This window comes from Etheostoma spectabile, chromosome 6 (assembly GCF_008692095.1).
Source record: "Etheostoma spectabile isolate EspeVRDwgs_2016 chromosome 6, UIUC_Espe_1.0, whole genome shotgun sequence".
Classification (NCBI taxonomy): Eukaryota; Metazoa; Chordata; class Actinopteri; order Perciformes; family Percidae; genus Etheostoma; species Etheostoma spectabile.
In genome coordinates, this window is record NC_045738.1 from 12,147,341 (window position 1) to 12,169,789 (window position 22,449).

The 22,449-nt window shown below is 39.4% G+C and overlaps 1 protein-coding gene across 1 annotated transcript; it reads left to right on the forward strand.

The window, feature by feature from the left end:
* Window positions 1-18: 18 nt before the first annotated feature.
* gsk3ab (glycogen synthase kinase 3 alpha b) lies at window positions 19-20,063 on the forward strand. Its single transcript, XM_032518744.1, has 11 exons — window positions 19-273; window positions 379-564; window positions 7,847-8,034; window positions 8,278-8,361; window positions 9,204-9,314; window positions 16,396-16,526; window positions 16,835-17,039; window positions 17,444-17,539; window positions 17,998-18,184; window positions 18,324-18,401; window positions 18,954-20,063. The coding sequence occupies exons 2-11, from the start codon at window positions 390-392 to the stop codon at window positions 19,019-19,021; spliced, it is 1,323 nt and encodes a 440-aa protein (XP_032374635.1). The 5' UTR covers window positions 19-273; window positions 379-389; the 3' UTR covers window positions 19,022-20,063.
* The last annotated feature ends 2,386 nt before the right edge of the window (window positions 20,064-22,449 follow it).

A 22,449-nucleotide genomic window follows, 5' to 3' on the forward strand; every position in this document is an offset into this window, starting at 1 on the left:
TTAAAAAGAAACGTTGACAACGTGTTGGCTAACGGTGTATGTCCATAACCCAACGTCAAATTACCATTGAGGTAGTCATTGTAATTTGATTTTCGTCGTAAACTCAATTTCATATTTTTGTTAGTTGTTGCTGTGGACTCGAAACTCCCAAGAACTCATTTTCCCAGTAACCCTTGCGAGCTTTACGTCGTTGTGCGTCAGCTCCCCAGTCCCCCCACCATCACCGTTCTACAGAGGAAGAAAGGGGGAGACGGGCAACCTATACAGAACGCTGTAAGTGTAGTTTATGTTTCTATCGAATATTAAAATACACTTATATATAGCTTAAGTTTGTGCCGGTCTGGCTGCTAATAACGTTCAACATTGCCCCGGCTTTAGTTCACACAAATATGAGCGGCAGCGGGCGGCCCAGGACCAGCTCATTTGCTGAGCCTCCCGGAGCTCCCGGATCCGCTGCAGCCGGTGCCGGATCAGCAGTAGCCGGTGGAAGCTCGACAGGAAAAACTGGGGCTTCTCAAGCCAGTGGAAGCAGCTCGGCGAGCTTTGGGAATTTAAAACTGCCTAGTAAGTAGTGTTTTGTAAGTATATCATAAGCACAGTGTACATGTTATTAAAAAGGCTCGGACTGTTCGTTACTTTTTAGAGAAATGCGTCGGGAGTGTGCTTAATTTCGATCATTGTCGCGGAGCTAACCTTTAGCCAGCAAGCTGTTAGCTGGTTAGCAAACTTAAGTTAGCTGTCCAGCTAACGTTAGCTGTGTTTTTCATTAACTGTTAACGAACCATTGCAATCAAGGGCTTTTCTCGCATAGCTAACATCATCGTTAGCTGCTGGTGACGAGCTTTGAGCTATAACGTTTATATGATATTTCGACGGAAAATAATGTTATGTAAATGTTTTCGGCAACATTACCTAACATTATTTTTGCATTGTAACCCAAGAATAGAAGTGGTGTTAGCCGACGCTATAATATATTCGTCATTAATATCAGATGTGGAAGCTAGCTAGCTTTCTAACGTTTGTAAAGAGTAGTTTGAAATTGTTATGTCTAACTTTTTAGGCGTCATTCTCGGTCCAATCTGATATTGCATAAATAGTTTTTGCCAAACTAGGTTTGCGATACTATACTTCTTCTGGGTGCCAGAAGAAATAGACATTACAATCAGTGACTAAACTTATGCATATATGAATGCATATGATTGCATCTATGCATGGGTTTAAACTGCTGGTCTAGTACATAAGTCCACCTCAGGTCATCTTTCATCAAGAAAGTGAGATTTCTAGCTTAGTATAGTGGAAACAGTTTGGTAAATCTTTTATTTTGGCACATTGCCTGTGGAGCCGTGTCAAATCCCCCTTAGTTCTGAATGTAATTACATTTCTGTACACCTTATAGGAAGCCATTATTCCCTTAGGTAGGCTGTCTACCTTTGCGCTGATGGTTAAACACGTTCACTATCTTAAACATTTTGACGCCTTTACTGGAAACCCTGGCTTGCCAATAGCAAAGTACCTACAGTTGGTTTCGTTGGTGTGATGACAATAACTTGCAGAAGGCTCAGGGGACATGTCGCTATGCTGCGGTAGCAGTTGGCTGAAGATTTGAAGGGTTGGACAAAGGTGTGCAAAAGGACATACTGGGAGAGACAGAAGAAAAAAGTATCACAGCTCTTCAAAACGGGAATAAAACCGCTATTTGGGGCCTGACATAATATAATGTGTTGGATCAATAATTGATTATTAAAACAGGTGAATTTGAACAAAGAAAATGAATGGAAGTAAAACATCAAAGGTGACTCAAGCTGCTGTGTAGTAAGTCTTTGCTAAACTTAGTACATGCAGCCAATCAGCAGATCTCCATCAGGTGATTTGGCTCATTCACATCTGACTTTTCCCTATTCAGTTTTCAGAATATCTCAGTCCTGGTCACCAAGGTCTGTTACATTTTGTGAAAGCATTGTTCTTATGTCAGAGCTGCCTGGACCCTGACCAATTTCTTAATGTGTATGTGGAAAACCGAGCTTGAGGCCAGGTGATGCCTGCTTGCTCGGACATGGTCAGATGCTGTGTAGCAGCAATGTGAAGAAGGTTGCTTTCTGCTACTCTACTCTCTGTGATTTTGCCAAGACTGCCAATCACACACAACAGATGTCACTATTAACCTCTGTTTACTTTTGTCTGACAACTTGGCCCCGCATGTAACAGGGATTTGATCAATGACTGAAGTGCCACAGTGAAGCAATATCTGTACTTGATTACCATTAGCATGAACAAGCCAGTACTGAACCACTACTTTGTACTTCTAGTTTTTTGACACAGAAAAATAAAAATATGTAAACGGGAACAACTAAATGGTGTCATTGACAATAATAAAAAACACTACTAGTTACCATTGAGAGATGACAACTGGACTGACCAAATGTATATAAAAAAAACTTTGGCTGATCAAAGCCTTTAGGGGTGATGCCAATAATCAATGTTAAGTGATTTACAACTGACTAAAGAATCAGTCACAAATTAATTCTTAGGTCTCATTTGCAGTTATTCACTACTTACAATTAATTCAGAAATGGTCTGATCATATATTAAGAGTATGAATCTGAGCAAGCAGATTTAAGTACTCCTGTTCTACACTGTGTTCACACATCAGAAACCCATAAAGTCACTGGTTTTACCTTGTTTCATTTACCGATGTGTTTTCAAAGTTGTCCTACTTCTAAATATTTATGTACCTTTCTACCACTAGTTACCAATTTCAAAAGCATTTACTTGAATCTGGGGGTTATTACATCCCATTACACCTTTTAAAATCCCATTTGTGTTTGCCCTGCCTTTAAATCCTGAACTGACACACACGCATCATTAGCAGTATAGTAGATGGTCAAGAGAAGGAATGTACCAATCTAGTGGTAATGACATTATTAATATTGTCTTTCCCCGGGTTTAAACAGCTGATCCAGTACATAAATCCATCTCAGGTTATCTGGATCAACAGAAGTACATTTACAAGATAAAGCCCGACATCCAGGCATCAGGCTTTGCCTCTCACCTTCAGCTCTCTGTGTATTGCTGTTCTCAAACTCCCTTCAACATGGGAAACAATAATAAACTTTGAGGTAGCAACCCACATGCTGAAATCGCAACTTTTGAAGAAAATTTTGACTGTGCAAAATGGCAAGCTTGTTTGGTTCTTTTGACGAATAATTTTAAAGATATCCAAAAAATAGCCTTTGCTTACGGCACTTGCTATTTAACTGGGATGTTTTGGGACTGATTGGCAGTGATTTCTACCAATTAATGTCATTTAATATTGTATGTCACGTTTTCTTCTGCAGGGTTTAAATGTTCCACCAAAACAAATTTCTTCCAGAGAATAATTTGCAGAGCCACTCTTACCGCGTCCAGAACAATTGTGATTGGTTTAAAGAAGTGCAAACAACCCAGAGCATTTTTTTCTCCTATCCTAGAATGTATCTGTGGTGTAGGTGAAACTAATCTCAGGCCATCTTTCATCAAGATAGTGAGAATTCTAGCTTAGTAAAATCAAAGTGAAGGAACAGTGTGACCAATCCACATTAAATACAATTTCTTGATCAATGTTATGATGATGATGATGATGATGATGATGATGATGATAATAATAATAATAATAATAATACATTTTTATAGTGCTTTTCTAAACACACAAACATTTTACATTTTTGGTTTGCAAACAAACAAAAGGTACTTAGACATGACAGACAAAAAAGAAAAGGAAGACACATAGGCGCACGGATCTGAAATTCCGTGTGTCAGTGGGCCTTGGACTCAGTATTTAGTGTCACGGCAATCATAGCAGTTTTTGGGCTCATGTTACCTTACATAAAAATGATCCCAATCCATGCAGTATGGTATGAAGAGTTTAAATTCAAGAAAAAAGAGCACCATATTGGATTAGCATTTGTCGATGTTGGTGAGGTAATGGTAAAGAATATTTTGGATCAGCAAAAGAACATAAACTACAATAGTTGTGAGGTATAGTTTTCTGATTAGCAAATTTAAGGACCATTGATAGTTATTGGTATAGTATATGTCCATGCTGAGTTCTGGTAAATTGAACATGGACATGTGTAGACAATTGGATTAAAAGGCACCAATAGCTTTGGAGTGATTTATCCAAGGCATGTCCCCTGTAAATTCATCGCTAAGCAAGGTGCTGTTATAATTTCTATAGGCCATTAATGATATAATACTTATAATTTGTCATTCAATCAGATCATTTTATCAATTTAAAAGTGTACTTGAGTTTACACTTACAAACAAGCTCCAAGCTAATTGCCTTTTAGTGTGGGTGTGATGAGAGTCACTCTGCTCATCCCTTTTCTCTTACTCATCAGGCTTGTGTTGACTTATCGGAAACCAAAGCTATTCACCGGCAGCTGGGCAGAGTGTTCATCTTTGCATTCATTATTCAAGCAACTATCATTCCACAGCTGCTTCATATTTAATGTGCTTCACTCTGACTTAACTTGTTTAAAAAGAGTGTGAAAGTGATGCTAAAAGGAACTACAGAAGAACGTTGTCTCGTGGCGCTGGAAAACAGGAATGTGCAGGAACCACACACTTACCTGGGCGTACAGAGATCTAGGCAAATCATGTGGCTATGCTATTGGCTGCTGCTAAGGCCTGCTGATAACCTTGAAACACTTTTGGCTAGAAAATTGCAAAAAATAGCAAAGTATACAGTTGTCTTTTGTCATCAGGAATATATTGGAGAATCATTTTGTCATCAATGTTTTTCATTTATAGACAGAAAAAGCAGTTGATAAAGCCAAATTTCAGTCTTGTTTTTTTCCATTTTGAGACTTGGAGACCTACTAGAGATCAGGAGGGGTCCTGTTCAGACAGGCGAAGTGAGCAAGCCCAGGAAATGGAAACACTTCTGGGTGTGCTACTGTCCACGCAATTTTGTATCACAGGCTCTGACAAGCCTTTTGGCAATGGGCCTCTTTTGCTGTTCTTCCCCTCCCAGTGTCGTTGCTCCTGGTGGCGATTTTTCAAATAATTTTTGAGCCAGCACAGGCATAAAATACTGAGCAGCTACTTAACTTGACAATAACTAGAGCTGTCAGGTACGGTTAGATCTTGAACATCTCACTTTTCCTGATTGCCACAAAGTCAAACATTCTGTCCTAAATGAGAATATACAGACAGGTGATAAATTAATAAAATATTAGTGAAAAAAAATGTTGAATTTAGATTCTTCCATTTAGTTATACTGCATTATACAATAAAGCAATTAGCATGCTGTCATGCTCTGTGGCATGTATAAAAATGCAGTTGACCTTGATCACCTATATCTGATGATGATGATAATACTGTCCTCATAGGAGACGTCTCTTCCAAGATGACAGTGCCCCCATCCATAGGACACAAGTGGTTACTGAATTATTTGAGGAATATAATGGGAGAATTTAGACAGAGGTGTTAGACTGAGCTCTCCACCATCAGGTAATACCATAAAACATTTACTAAATACAACTACGTGCTTAACTGGCTCTTACACACGGATTACATCAATTTATCCCTGGGGTATATGTATATTATTGGAATTGGGAGATTGAAGTGATTGAGATTGCAGAGGTGCTGAGCTGGAACTGTGATTGAGACTGTAACCAATTCAGAAAGACACAGAGACGCAGGTTAAACCTGTGATCTGAATGGGTCACCACACGTCACCCAACCTGGCTTTGAGACTCCTGTCCTAAACTGGGTTCAACGTGGGTTGCAGGGACCTGGTCCAGGAACTCTTATTTAGAATTTTTTTACTGGTAGGGCTGTACCGAATAATAGAAGCTTCATTCATAATGTTGATATTCCAATTCTAAATCAACATTTGAATGCGGCACAGCCTTTGAATATTTTGCATGTTTCTTAATTCATTTTTATTTTTTTTAAATCTGCACAGTTGCAGATAAAAAATTGGGCTACAATAATAGTAGTGTTATACTATTTGTAGAATTAGATTCCAGTGGTGGCTGTGTAGGATTGTTTTCAACTTGTGTGAGCCAAACATTTCCACTAACTCCAGTCTTATAAAGTCCAAAAATCTAAGTGTAATAAAAAATTTGCCATAGGTGAAGAAATTTTGCCAGCAAATAATTTGGCAGTGAGGAATTGAAACAAATTGTAGCATTCCACCCCCTTTTTTTTAGAGGGGTCAGGACAAGGGATGTTTTAGGGGGAGTTACTCGGGTTTTAGTGCGCAGAAAACCTTTTTTTTCTTCATTTTTTACAAAAATTGACAATCTATAAAATCCCTCCAAAATGCCACATTAAAACACCAAGACCTTGAGCAACACAGAATTGCATTTTTGGTAATTAAATGGCGGAACCTCTGTTTTAGAAACTGCTGAACAACCCTCTTATTGTCAAAGAAGGCAATGCATCTTTTGAATGCTCTTGGTCTCTAGTTTGAGGTTGTAAAGTTTCATGAGGCTGTGATTATCTTAGAAGTCACAGCAGGTCATTTTATACAGTTTCAAAAGTTTCAGAAAATGGGTTCACTAAATTTAAAACGGCTACTATGGAGACTAACGTCCTCACACATGAATTAAATTTGGCTCATTAAATCAACAAGAGTCTCAGCTTTCTAGGGATGCCAAATTTATGCAATCCCGCAATCCCAGTAAGTAGAAATGGTCAGACACCATAGCACCAAATAACACATTTATACTTATACTGCATGAGCAAAATCTGTACTGTGTTGTGGTAGAGTGGTCGCCTCCCAATCGGAAGGTTGGCAATTTGATCCCTGACCCTGCAGTCCCATGTCAAAGACACTGAACCCAGAGTTTCCTCGCGTGTGCGTGTGTGAGAGTGAGATGGCACCTTGTACAGCAGCCTCGGCCACTGTGTGTGTGTGGGTTTTGACTAGTTCCTGTACTATGTAAAAGCGCTCTGAGTAGACATAAAATAGTCCATTTACCGATTGGATAAGGTATTAATGCCGTTAGCATAGTGGCTAACACTGTTGTTACTTAGTATGACAAATCGTTTTGGCTGTGCTTTCTAATATGATGTCATTGTGCTAACAGAGCAACGTTAGCCTTTACAACAGAGCCGCTTCAATACACTTGTTAGATAATGTTTCATTACAATGTTCTTTATTGATTTGTTTGTCGCTGTGTGCGTGGTAGAAAATAATGTAAACAGAGAGCGGCAAAATGCAATGTGCCATGACGTAGGTCCCCTTCAATGCCAGGCCGATGTTAGAAGTCCCTCTAGCGCACAGAATGTGTAACAACAACCACATGCTTGTGGCATATTTAGTACATATTTATAACGGGCTGCATTTGATGATTAACTAACTATTTGAATATTAAAAAAAAAAAGAAATTCGATTGGTATTAATAGGAAGGCTGACAAATCTAATTGTGTTGACAAGGGATTCAGCTTTGACAGTCACACATGAATGGGTATAACTTGTGTTGGGGGCGGGTTGAGTAGGCCTGCATCATATGTGTCTTCAGTATGAAAAGGGGTTTGGTCCCCTGGGTGAAACCCCAGGGGACCAGCTCATTACCAGCCAGTGGAGTGTGTCTGGAGTGGAGCCACCACATAGGTCACAGCCATTTAAAAAAGGAGGAAGGGCTTGTTAATGTTTCCATAGCTTCCATGTTTCAGGGACACTGACATATGGAAAGGCTGAGCGGGAGAGGAACATGCCACAACGTTTATCACATGTCTTAACGTCACTTTATCTATGAAAAATGCAATACCTTTTCACAACAGAATGTTTGTATGTTTACATTTTTTAAACATTCAGGATCTTTCTAACAAGATGCGTTCGTGCTCTCATCCACAGGAGACAGTGGCAAGGTGACTACGGTGGTAGCCACACCTGGCCAGGGCCCTGATCGTCCACAAGAAGTGTCCTATACAGACATAAAGGTTATAGGAAATGGCTCCTTTGGAGTGGTCTACCAGGCTCGGCTTATTGACAGCCAGGAGATGGTGGCAATTAAGAAAGTTCTCCAAGACAAGAGGTTTAAGGTATGTTTAGAAAAGCATGTGGTCAGATAATTACAGAAAGCTATAAACTTTGCCTCTACAAAGAAGGTTGTGTTGGCTTTTGGTAGACACAAATCACTTTGTTTATTGCTCTTTTACTCTGTGGATTAGCATATGACGTTCTTCAGTAATTATCCTGGATTACAGACCTGTGGCAGTTTGCTGTGACAGTCACAATTTTTGCACAAGTCACAATTTTTGCATTTCTTTCCTTTGCTCATGCAGAATAGGGAGCTGCAAATTATGAGGAAATTGGACCACTGCAACATTGTGAGGCTACGTTACTTCTTCTACTCCAGTGGAGAGAAGGTGTGTATGCACTGACTTGACGTTTTATGCCGTATGAATCAAGTTTCGAGGTGAAGCACTCTGCCTCCACACCCAGCCATTTAATGGTGCATGCATCATTGATGATTCATAGGCAAGTTTTAGACAAGGTGATCCTGGTCTTTATTGTACATTCAATTTACGGTTTTAACTTGGTGTTCTAAGGGTTCAAGCACTTTGGCCAAATACCTCTGATTACTATTGTGGTTTTGCCATCAATTTATCTTCATCTGAGAAAAAAAACAAGCTGTATCAGCCAAACTTGGCTTTTGATCCATAACCTCTAGACTGTGCGCTCTAGGAACAACGTATTTGTGTCCCTGGGTTCCTAAGATCAAGATGCGTTTTTATATGTAAGCCATGTGCAATGGCGCATAGTGCATTTTTCTATTGTTTTTTTTTTTTTTAAATTAATGTATCATATTTCATATAATTAAATATTTTATAGATAAAGAATTCGGATTTATGTAGGGTTCAATAAGCCTTAATATCATACCTCAATGTGTTTTATTACCTATATTGTGTAAAGGTTGTGTACATGAGCGACATCAACAGTTTTGTTTATTTTAATCATTGTTTGCACTAAATATTCATTTAAGATAATCAGTGCAAAGCATAAGATAAATGTTTTCATATTGCCTTTCTAAAAGCAATCTTCAATCATATAGCTATTCACTGCATACAATTACAATTATTCTTTTGTTTATGTACTCAGTGTACAACCCAACATGTTTTATGAGATTGGTTTGTTTCATAATCATAACATCACTTTTACATTCCACCTCTAATTATACAGTCCTCTTTCCTTTTTTCCTACTTTCCAGAAAGATGAGGTGTATTTGAATCTGGTGCTGGACTTTGTCCCTGAGACAGTGTACAGGGTGGCTCGGCATTTCAACAAGGCCAAGACCACCATCCCCATCATCTATGTTAAGGTATGTACACAAACACACAGATTGTGTTGCTGCTGGGCATTTCTTCTAACTGCTTTCATCACGCTACTATAGGCATCAAAAGGTTTATTCAGGGATGACGCACTTAATTTCTGTATGTATCATAAGTGAAAAGTGCTGTTATAATTGTAGAAGCAAACATGTTGTTGGTTGTTTACAGACAAACTTGTCCTTAACACTTGCAGAGGTTACATTTTCACCCCTTTCTGTTCCTCTTTAATTAAGCAGAGAATGGAAATTAAGTGGACATTTGCTGGGTTCATTTTGGCACTTATATTTCATGACTCACAGAAGCTATCCTAGCTCCAATGCTAAATCAGGGTTTCTGCTGCTTTCATGATCCTACTGGCAAAAGTATAAAAGTATGATGGAAAACTAGTAGGAACAATATAACCTTGAATTGTCGCATTTCTTTCTGTACTTCCCGGCAGTGTATAACAAAAATTCCTAATGAAATGGGTAGGGCTGTACTGAATATATATATATATATATATATATATATATATATATATATATATATATATATATATATATATATATATATATATATATATTTTTTTTTTTATTTATTTTTACTGCAAAGCTTCGATACTTATCAACAGTGATTTTTCAAAGCTTTGGGTGGGGGGACACAGTCACCTCTATGTTGTGTTTTTTTACCTTCATAGTGTCTAAAACGTTTTTGTTGCAGCGATAGAGGCAGTGAGGTTTCCTGTTTACTAAGCTACGATCAACTATGCTACACAAAAATCACGGTTCGGTATGTACCTTGCTTTTGAAGTCACCGTTGATTTTTGGTACAATAAGGGGGGAAATACAAAACTCTCAACAAGTAAAGTAAAGAAGCAAAAAAAGTGCTTGTTTATTATGAACTTTTGTAAATAATGATAAGTTTACAATTGTTTTTAACAAACTTAATGGAATTGTAATAAATATAGGGGGGTATGACTTTCTGGCTGAATTGTGTTTAAAACCTGTGTTTTAACAACTTAATATGGTGGTAGATCTGCTGCTATAAAAACACCAGTGGTGTTTGTTAATGCTTTGGCCTGATATGAATTACCAGTAAAAGTCTGTTTAATGCCAAGGGGAGCTGCGTTTGCACTACGCTTGTTTTTTCCCCCTTGTAGCCATGATATTCAAATTCACGTGGTGGTTGTTTCAAGCGAGTTAGCAAGTTTGACGTGTTGTCAGAAACATACCCGATCACTAATGAGCACTTTAGTGTTGGGCAATATACTGCTTCACACCAAATACCGGTGTATATTTGTGTTATATCCATTTTTAATAAACCACCACACCGGTGTATTAGTTTGCACAATGTTCGGAACGGTGTGCCGCGCAACACTTTTTCAGACGGACCTTTTCCAATGTTGAGCTTTTAAGCACACATGTCACGCCTCCAGTTGCAGGGTAAACAGTAGTGCTCTGGTGTTACATTACGGTGAAGATGGATAGGATAGACATTGAAAGTTTCAAAATCAACGCTGTTGAACTAGTAGAACATGATGACACAGAACAACAACAAAAATGTATGCTGACAGGAGGAGCTGTGTCTGTTGTTTGGAGGGTTTTGGTTTAAAAAATTGTTGCTATGTGTACTCGTCACACTAATGTTAAGACCTGTCACCTGAAGCATGCAGTGGAGCAACATATTGAACACAATACCAATCAACCTACAGTCCCACTACAGACCGTAGAGAAACACGGGTTCAGAGCAATGATTAAAACACTAGATTTAAGATGTCTTACCTTGCCGAAATACTCCTGCCAAACCACCAACGTTACAACACCAAAGCAAAGCTGACAGTGGAGGTACGCCCACTTTTCAACCTAACAACCTAAACCTAATGTTACCTGTGGTCAAGGTAGAGTTTAAACAGCACTACTTACTACTACTTTTGTTATTAAAAAAAGAAGCAGGTTAAAGTTATTGGTATGCGTATTTATTTAAGTATAAGTATATTTTACTACTTTGTATTTTGCACAATAAAAATAGTTTAGATTCTGTAACTGTTTTATGCATTCTCCTTAAACGTAATATAAGCAAAGCCAAGCAAACCTTTTAGTAATCAAAACTTTTAGTAACCATGATAAATTTGAAACGTTTCATTTTATATTCTGAAAGTACTGAATACTGACAGTAAAATAAGCCATTATAAACCTATATAAAGACCCAGTCAAGCAAAAGAAAGAAAAGTTTTGGTCGTACTGCCCAGCACTACAGCAAACTATTTGTCTTATCCACTTGTTTTTGTCCGTTGTTGCATTTCACCGGGAAACCGTACTGTTCCCAAACAGGAGACCTTAATGATTACGTAGGGTCTTCATGTTCTGGCTTCTCTGTACCAGAGTATATACCGTTACATTTCGTACCCCTAATTTCCACCGGATGCGTAAAGGCTGCAGATTGGCTCCGCTGCGTGTCGGCTCTGTGCTCCACCGTCCATCAATATTCAATTCAATTTTATTTATAGTATCAATTCATAACAAGAGTTATCTCAAGACACTTTACAAATAGAGTAGGTCTAGCCCACACTCCAGAATTTACAAGGACCCAACAGTTCTAGTGGTTTCCTCCAGAACAAGCAACAGTGCGACAGTGGCGAGGAAAAACTTCCTTTTAGGCAGAAACCTCGGTCAGACCCAGGCTCTTGGTAGGCGGCGTCTGACGGGCCGGTTGGGGTTAGTGGAAATAACAAAAATAGAAAAAATAGTAGTTTGTAGTAGTTCATGGCATAGCAGGGCACTGTGCGGCATTACAAGGCACAGCAGGATGTAACTGGGCACCGCAGAGTGTAGCAGATGAACCTGGCACCGCAGAACGTGTAGCGGGACCATGGCGACAGCTGCTACCATGATTTTGGAGCATCCCTGATCCGAGGGAACATGCTGGGGAAAAAAGAACATAAGGACTCCGGGGAATGACTCCCCAGAGCTAGGTTAGTAACATGCATTTCTGGGACATGGATGCACATAAATGAAAAGATAGGAAGATAGAGGAGAGAGGAACTCAGTGTGTCAAAGGAAGTCCCCAGCTGTCTAAAACTATTACAGCAAAACCAAGAGAGACAGGGTAAAGAGAGGAGCCTTGTTGGGCTAGAACTCTCCCCAACTGGATCGGGCTGTATGCCAAGTCTCCCTTTAGTTTTTTACCCACCAGGTCTGGATTTGTTGCGGAACAGCTGCGGCCATGACAGAGCTGAAGTCTCGAGAACCGACGAGATATTGCAAATTCACATAGAATAGAACCACAAAAACAAGAGTTTTTTTCCATCCAGAGGAGAGAGGAAACAACTCTGTACTGTTTTTTTCAAGGTGTAGTGCAGGGAAATACACACATTTGGGCGGCTGTGGCTCAGTGGTAGAGCGATTGCCTGCCAATCGGAAGGTTGGTGGTTCGATCCCTGTCCCTCCAGTCCCACGTCGAAGTGTCCTTGGGCAAGACACTGCCCAATGTATCCTGTATGATGTAAAAAACGCTTTGAGTAGTTGTTAAGACTAGAAAAGCGCTATATAAATACAGCACATTAGATTTTACATTTACACATTGACTTTAATGGAAACCTAATGGCTCCGCCGCCGTTCCGGAGCGGATCCGCAGCCGTTACACATCCAGTGGAAATTGGGGGAAAGTGTCAACTGTAACGTTAACGGGACTCTCACGCTGTCGCGAGTGTCCACTGCAGGGTGACGTCAGGTTGCTTTTCTCTTAACTTTGAAATAAATGGAAAGACCTGCGTTTTTGCCGGACTGTCTAACAGGTGACCGCTAATGCAGTGTTTGTGAATGAATGCTCAGCCATCCAGTGTCTCTCTAGAGCATCAGCATTTTGAACGGTTGTACAATCTTTATCTTTTATCAAATCGCCTGGAAACAACACCGGGCTGATACAGTATAACCATACAGATGTCTTCACACATCAGACTGCTTGCTTGTAACTCAACATTTCTCTGGTCTTGGCTAAGATGGACAACATAGCACTGCATAAATTAGCCAGCAGCTAGTGGCTGATACCACACTAAGATTTCAGCCTGCATGATTTGAATCTCAAAATTGAAAATCAAATACCTACCCATCAAAAAAAATATTCAGATCCAGCCCTAGAAATTATTAATTACTTGAATTACTAAATGATGCAATCTGCACCTGGATAAGCAACAGGAAATGTATGGATAGCTTAATAGGAATACAGTAGGATCTGTTTAAAAAACATCTGCTTCACAATTTGGAGAATCTTTAGCAGCATTCTGTGCTCTTTGTGCTTTTGATGTTTAAAGTATAGTACTATAAATATTTAATACACAATATGCAATACTGACATGGAATAGCTGATATTTTCAATTGGACTAATGGGTTTAATTTGTACTTTTGTGCTTTTTGCATTCATTAGTGGAAGGTTTCCATGCTTGGTCATTATCTCTCTGGGATAAGATTTATATAATTCATCCTAGTCTTCTGAATTGCGTTTAATCAGTTATTGAGCAATTTTTTTTTAACAGAGTGCAGTGGAAACTGAAAATAAAATTGAGTTATTGTGGATGTCAAACAACCACAGTATTTTCCTGTTTGGTTTTCACAGACAGCTCACTGTTTAAGGATTATGAAAGCAGAAAGGGAAATATGGCCCTATGGGAATGAATCTGTTTGTAATACACTTGGTTCCCTGTCTAAAAGGGTGCTCGTTTTAGAGAGAGTTTGTGTGTTTACGGTGTCTGTAGCAGCAGAGAGAACATTATAGCTGTCTCATGGCCCATTTCCCTTCCTCGGCCTGCTGCTCCCCTGTGGCTTTGAGATGAATACTGATCTCTCTCTCTCTCCCGCTCTCTCGTCATTCTTCCGTCCTCCAGCGATACACTTCTACATCCCTGTCCCCTGGGTGTCCATGTTTATGCCTTGTCTCTCAGTTTTCCACACCCCTCTCTTCCTCTTCTCTCTCTCTGCCCCCTTTTTGAACATCATCTCTCATCCTTTCAGTCATCTTGTCTGTAATCATTTTGTAATCTGTGGCCAGCTTGCTATCAATGCATCATGTGGGTAATAATGATGATAATGGTGATGACAATAATTTGTCATATTAAGATGCTTACCATCTGCATTCCACAGACACATTAAATGGGTGCAGACTTAACTGTGTGAGCAATTTTTATTCCAATATGACATCTCTGACCTAGGAATCGGATGTGTAGACAAATGTCAACTAGGGGATTGATGAGGACAGTTGAACATCTTCTGGGAGTACTTTTCACTCCTACGTTATTTTGTTGTAGAAACACGCCACTGCGGGCTGCATCAGACACAACACAGCAGCTTCTTTCAACATCTTTTCAACTTCTTTTCAACATGCACCTACACTCAAAAACACAATCTGTGTCCATATTGAAGTGACTGGCACATGACGGAAATCTACAGTTAGGGGCGAAAAAAGTATTTGATCCCCTGTTGATTTTGTACGTTTGCCCACTGACAAAGAAATGATCAGTCTGTAATTTTATTGGTAGATTTATTTGAATAGTGAGAGACAGAATAACAAGAAAATCCAGAAAAATGCATGTCAAATTTTTTTTTTTTTTTTTTAATGAGGGAAATACTTATTTGACCCCCTCTCAAGCAGAAAGATTTCTGGCTCCCAGGTGTGTTTTATTCAGGTAACGAACTGAGATTAGAGCACACTCTTAAAGGGCATGCTCCTAATCTCAGTTTGTTACCTTTATAAAAGACACCTGTCCACAGAGGCAATGAATCATATTCCAAACTCAACACCATGGCCACGACCAAAGAGCTCTCCAAAGATGTCAGGAACCAGACTGTAGACCTACACAAGTCTGGAATGGGCTACAAGACCATTGCCAAGCAGCTTGGTGAGAAGGTGACAAGAGTTGGTGCAATTATTCGCAAATGGAAGAAACTCTAAAGAACTGTCAATCTCCCTCGGCCTGGGGCGCCGTGCAAGATCTTACCTCGTGGAATTGCAATGATCATGAGAACAGTGAGGAATCGACCCAGAACTACATGGGAGGATCACCCGCAAGGTCCCCCTGCTCAAGAAAGCACATAATACATGCCCGCCTGAAGTTTGCCAATGAACATCTGAATGATTCAGAGGACAACTGGCGGAAAGTCCCATAGAAAATCTGTGGAGGGAGCTGAAGTTGAGTGAGTTGCAAAACGTCAGCCTCGAAACCTTAATGACTTAGAGAAGATCTGCAAAGAGGAGTGGGACAAAATCCCTCCTTAGATGTGTGCAAACCTGGTGGCCAACTACAAGAAACGTCTGACCTCTGTGATTGCCAACAAGGGTTTTGCCACAAAGTACTAAGTCATGTTTTTCAGAGGGGTCAAATACACATTTCCCTCATTAAAATGCAAATCAATTTATAGCAAGTTATTTTGTTTCTCACTGTTCAAATAAATCTACCATTAAAATTATTGACTGATCATTTCTTTGTCAGTGGGCAACTGTACAAAATCAGCAGGGTATCAAATACTTTTTTCCCCCTATCTGTAAGTTCACTGGTTCTCCTCTTACATTGAGCAAGTGTTGATTTTAGCAAAAACACAAATTACCGTAATGGAATTTTTTTTTTTTTTTGGGTTAGCCCATCCATCCTTTTTCTGCTGCTTATCAAGGTCCAGATTGCATTAATGAATCATTTTATTAGGAATTGTTGTTGTACACTGTGTGAAAGTACTAAAAGAAATATGATATAATATGAAATATTCAAGGCCATATTGTCTGTACTAGTTTTCCGTTATAGTTTTGTACTTTGGCCAGTATGATCATAAAAGAGACATTTAAAAATCTTTGTGGTATTAAAAAGGTTTTGAAAAGGCTCGAACATAACAGGGGAACTCTGCAGAAACCCTTATCGAGCATTGGAGCCCAGACACCTTCTGTGAGTCATGAATCACCTGACTAAACATGAGAACAGGGAAAATACATTACAATACTAAACTTGGGTGTCCTCAAATGCTGTTTTGCTTTTCTTCCCTGGAATATCTGAATGATTCTGTCTAAGTTGTTTAACACCGTCGGGCATTCTCTCTCTGTCCCCCCCCTTAGGTGTACATGTACCAGCTGTTCCGCAGTCTGGCTTATATCCATTCCCAGGGTGTGTGTCACAGAGACATCAAGCCCCAGAACCTCCTGGTGGACCCAGAGACGGCCATCCTCAAACTCTGTGACTTTGGCAGGTTAGTACCAGACTGCCTCTGGGCGTGTCTATCTTTATCATTCTTTTCATTGTTGTGACTGTCTGTCACAGTCTGCATTTTTAGTTTGCTGTCTGTTTGTGTAGTAACATCTCTTTCTCAGTCTTTATTTACCTGTATTGATCTGTCATATGTCTTTCTTACCTCACTGTTTTATTTGCTAACATGCTAGGATTTTGTGAAAACGAAGAAACACTGAGAAAGGAAAGGTTCATGTTGACTGGCGTTCCCTTCCTGTACATTCTCTTTCTCGTCTTTTTCTCCTTCATCTCCCTTCTTACATCTTCTAGTGCAAAGCAGCTAGTTCGGGGGGAGCCAAATGTGTCCTATATCTGCTCACGGTACTATCGTGCCCCAGAACTCATCTTTGGTGCCACCGATTACACGTCCAACATTGACATCTGGTCGGCCGGCTGTGTGCTGGCTGAGCTGCTGCTGGGCCAGCCCATCTTCCCTGGGGACAGTGGTGTGGACCAGCTAGTAGAGATCATCAAGGTGCAGTAGGGATACTACAAACTGTGGCTGAAAGCCAACTGATTGCACAAGCAGCTAGATAAAAGGAGACGTGGCGGAAAACTTGGGTTTTAAGAAACTCTTTATTATTTGTAACAACTATGGAAAAATAAGCATTTATTGATACCTCACCAGTACAACTTTGTGTATTTATATTAAATTTATTTAAATAAAGTAATTGAATACATTTAAATGCAGGTATCATTAAATAGAAATTAGTGTACCCAGAAGGACAATGCAAGCTGTACACTTACTATAAGAAAGGATATACATGATATATGTCTTATTATTATCCACACTGACAATTCCTCCTTCCCATTGTGTATACAGGCATGCAGGACAAATGTTAATATTAATGAAACTTAACTCTTCATTCTTGTTTGCAGGTCCTGGGGACACCAACAAGGGAGCAGATCCGGGAGATGAACCCTAACTACACAGAGTTCAAATTCCCTCAAATCAAAGCGCACCCTTGGACAAAGGTATGTTCCCCCTACTGGGGAATATTATTACTGGTTAGCAGTTATGTAATGTTTTAGAGTTTTTTTTTTTTTTTTTTTGTGGGTTAGGAAAATATCATAATAAGAAACTGGAATTTGATGAAATATCTCTATATGCAAGTAGACTTTTGAAAACACTTATGCTGCCAGCCAGTATTTTTAATTGAAACTTTAAAATGAAGAAAATGAGTAGTAATATGACACAGTTCAGCAACGTTTTTGCTACATAGTATCATAAACGTTGTTTATTGTCTTAGACTGGATAATGAGATGTTGATGTTATGTTCTGAAGAGGTGTATAATTCAGGAAACACAGATACGATAAATTTAGCGCATGTATGGGTGGCAGCCACCCTACCTCTCCTGCCTCTCGCTGTCTGAAAGCGTCTTTAGTCTTGGATTTGCATAAACGCACATTTCTGAATTTCTCTCCCTATCAGGTGTTTAAGCCTCGAACCCCACCAGAGGCCATTGCCCTCTGCTCTCGACTGCTGGAATACACGCCGGTAACCAGGCTGTCTCCCCTGGAAGCATGTGCGCACGCTTTCTTCGATGAGCTGCGTCAGCCCAACACCCGCCTGCCCAGCGGACGAGAACTGCCGCTCCTCTTCAACTTCAGTCCCGTTGGTCAGTTTACCTCTCTGTCAGACATCACTCTGTGTTTGACCTCTGATGACTTTCACATAGTTTTCATGTTTAGTTGACTTGTCACTGCACCAAAAGTATTTTATGTGTTCACATTTGTTTGCCTTTTTTAATTCCTCAGAGCTGTCTATCCAACCCCAGTTGAACTCCACACTCATTCCTCCTCACGCTCGTGCACAGACATCGCCTGCCTCACATGGTATGTATAAAACAAAAAATGATCCTCTATTTAAATCATAAAATACAGTTACAGTTACAAACTGTCAAAACTAATCCCGAACATCAGTCTTGTGTGAGTTCTAACTTTGGTCAAATTCCACTCTTTTCAATGCTGTCTATTTCATTGACAGGCCGTATAGTGGAGAGTTTTTTTTAATACATTCATGTATTTATTGGCCGTTTTAATTGGCTTTTTGTCATAAGTAAAATAGTGTGGAAATCCAAATATCTTTTGTCCACATTGTACATTCTGGCCTATATGACCCTGACCAAAACTAAGCTTAAGCACAGTCTGAACTTTAACCCTAAGCCATTTGAATTTAATCCTACGTGTAGCGTTTGCCCAGACGTTGAATGTCAAAAGACTACTTTTCAGACTTTTATGCATATTACGTGAAAGACATTTATATTTATTTTTAGACATTATTATCACTTGATAGGCAGTCAAGTGTCATCAGTGAACTATTTATTATTATTTCTGTGAAATTAGCTTTGTGTTGGTGACAAGTGTGCTTGCTCTCTCCCCCTGCAGAGGGCAGTGTGTCAGACAGTACCGCCCAGCCCAGCTCAACACCTGGATCCATCAACAACAGTACCTGAGCATCCATCCCTCTGTCATCCTTTCTTTTTGTCTTCCCCATTTTCCTTTTCTGTCCTCTGCTCTTCTCCCTCTCAACCTTCCTCCTGGCTCCAAACCCTTAAAATAGAAAAGAAATAACTATACACACCCACATAAACACTCAGCTTAGCTATTTCCCCTGAATTGTAACCATTTCCAATAGAAAGCAATTTCTGTGGCTGATGGCTTCAGGAAGGTGTATGGTTGTTTTATGGATAATTAGAAAGCCACGCTTGGGCCTAATATAAGCTGCAGTTCAAAGTCTATGGTGGCCCTCGTCTGGCCTGTTAATAAAGAAACTGTACATTGGTTGGGATGCTTGGGAGATGAGGGGGGGTTGTACATGTTATGTGGATTTTCTGTATTATAATCTACAGTTGACTTTTATCCCTTTTTTATGTTCATTTTATTTGCATTAGCGTATTTTATGTGTGGCCGTGGTGCCATTGAATGGGGTCCTGATTGGCTATGGAGTTGAGAATGAGGGCCGTGTGTAAGGCCTGACTAATGTTGACAATCATCCTTAGTGGGGTCAAAAATGGCACTGCTGTAGTGTACATGCTTGATCGTACAACCCACTGAACTCTTCTCAAGTATGGTCAGTTCACCTAGCCCAAAGGTGAACAAATGTAAAGATTTTTTTTTAAATCTCGGAGTTTGATACCAGACAGAACATATTTGCTGATTTTGGCTCATTTTAGATAGAGGTGATTTTAAATTTTATTACAAAGGAGGGCACCACAGCCTGTCTTTACTTTACGCGTCTTTTTGAATATTTGTTCCTGAACTGCCTTTTATGTGAATGAGAGGGAGCAGAGTGCACATTTTCAGTTTCTTCTGTATAAGCTCGTGTTTGCGTTGGTTAAGCTGGAAACCATATGTTTCATGTTAATTCTCAAGTGAATAATGCACATCTCCAAAGGGAGTAAAAAGGACGCAAAGGGGCAAGTTATATGTAGTGTCCAGCTGTTAACATCACCCAGAGGGAGCAGTTAGTATGGGGTTCCAGTTGCATCTGATACAGAAGCCTCAATGACGTCTTGCATGTCATCAACAGGGTTGCTTAGCACTGTAGGGTAAAAAGTCACCTCATTAATTATGTCAGGTTACGGTGTTAAGTTTCATATCAGCTTGATTATGTTGAAGATTCAGGTACAGAGACTACTAACCGTTTTCATTGCTCACCTGGCTTATTGTCATTTCAGAAAGTATACATAGTTACTTTTTGTGCAGGAGGAGGACTGAATACATTTTTTGTTTGGTTTGTGAGAAAGATTTGTTGAAACCCTCTTCGCCCCTTCCCAAACAGCCTGCAACACTCTTATCATGTTTTTCTTGTCCTGTGGTGGTAGTTGGAACTGATGGTGAATATTACTGCCTAAAGTCCTGTGGGAGACAGTTTTTTTCTTTTTAAACCCCGCAAATGTGCTGTTCAGCCCAAATTGACCACCTTGTTACTTCCACTAATTAGTAAAATAGACCTGAAAGCGCTCAACCCCCAGAACCCAACCTTTGGGGCCCCCCCCTTCCTTCCTTTTTGCTCCTCCCCTTGCCTCGCTTCCCATTGCTCCCTTTTTTCACTGCTAAACGAAATTCAATCCTTTTTTTTTTTATTTTGGGATTTTGTTTTATGTTTTTTTATTTGTTGGTTTGTAATTTTTTCTTTAGTGCTGGTCGAGGGCGGGCGTTTTTATCCCATACAGTCTGTAAAACAAGTAATTTGTCCCCCGGTTCAGAAGGGGAAAAAAAAGAACAAAATGTTTTATTTTATTCTCTCTCCCCCCTTTACTCTTTCACGACTTTCCCCTTTTTCCCCCAAAATTAAAAATGTTTTTTTATTGATTGGTTTTTTTGGGGGGGGGGGGTCTTTTCCATGGGGTGGTACAATTGGGGTTAGGGGGGTTTTTGTTTTTTGTTTTTATTCCCAAAATTTTTAGTCCAGAAATGTCACAAAAATCAATTTTCACACCAAATACGGTATGAGGTCCAGAGGGGGGGGGGGGGGGGGGGGATTTTGATTAGGGTCTGTTGTTGCAGGGCACATGGTACCCCAACAGGGGGAACCCCGTTTTCGAAAGGGTTCAATGTAAAGGGAAAGTACAAGCCTCGGGATCAAAAAAGAAAAACGGATCAATGGTGTGCGGAATGTGTTTGTTTGGGGAAAAGGGGAAAAATAATCTGTCCAGGACATTTTCTTTCCCCTGTGTCCGACCGTCTCCCTTTTTCGCTTAGTATGTGTACGAGTGGATGGGTTTTTTAAAGAGTGTGTATCTTCCAGATATTTTGGGTTTTTTGAGCGAGCGTGCGTGGTGCGTGCGTGCGGTTGTGTGTGTGTGTGTGTGTGAAAAGGACATTATTTCAGTACTCCTGATTCCTAAATGAAGAGTGATAAAGTGCTTTTTAATGTGTTTTTTTTCCATTTATGATCTGTATTTTTGTTTTTAATTTGCGGCCCTGCCCTTTTTTACATCCTCACATGAGGGAAAAGGCATTTTTGGGAAAGAACGGTGGAAAAGGAGATGAAAAAGAGGGATGGAGGGAGAGAGACGTTTTGTTTTTGGAAAAATAAAAACTCATAATAAAGTGTAAATTCCGTCTCAAATCATTATTTAATTTTGCTGAAAAGTTTTAACCATGTTAACATGACCCATAGGATATAAGGATGAATTTTTTAAAAGGCGTGTTTATTGTAACTTTTTGTCTGGTACACAAGGAAAATGTTGTTAGTACGTTTCTGTAAGGTGAAGTGTTTAGTTAATTTCACAAAACTTTAGCCAATAGTAATCCAGGGAGATGAAAAAATAGGAATTTGGGCCCAATAATGAGAATTAAAACCCGGTTGTGGGAAGCGAAACAATAAATTACTCCCTCAATTTTTGGTTCTTCAGACATGGGGGTTTTCCGGAAGTAAACAGGTTATAAGATCTTTTACAAACTTATGTATAAAAAGCTCCTTACAAGTAAAAAAACCCCTACATTTTTAAAACTACAGTAAATACTTTTACACTAAAGTAAAAAAAGCTTAAAAAATATATACATAATTTTACAAAATTAAGGGGGAACTATCCCATCCTATATGCAAGAGTAGCTAAATATTGAAACATTACTTTTTAATTTTTAAGTAAATTTAAATGAATTTTTTGGGACTTTTGCAACAGGGATCTAAATGCAACATATTTCCACTTGTGGTACTTTTACTTCAGTAAAGGAAAAGTACTTCTTTTCATTGGGATGCAATCTGTTTCTGGCAAACATTGCTATGTAGAGTAGCGTGATGATGAGGATAACCGCTTATAGGCCTTTCTCACAATAAATAACCAGTTGTACTGAATACAAAAATGTATAAACATATCGGGTATAATTCATAGGATTTACTTTACCTATGAAACCTTTTCATGGAGGGATTAAT

Excerpts from the sequence above, each read along its gene's own strand:
- gsk3ab (XM_032518744.1), top strand. The coding sequence starts at position 390 with ATGAGCGGCAGCGGGCGGCCCAGGACCAGCTCATTTGCTGAGCCTCCC. Across the intron at positions 565-7,846 it reads TGGGAATTTAAAACTGCCTA|GAGACAGTGGCAAGGTGACT; the intron begins GTAAGTAGTGTT and ends TCTCATCCACAG. Across the intron at positions 16,527-16,834 it reads AAACTCTGTGACTTTGGCAG|TGCAAAGCAGCTAGTTCGGG; the intron begins GTTAGTACCAGA and ends TACATCTTCTAG.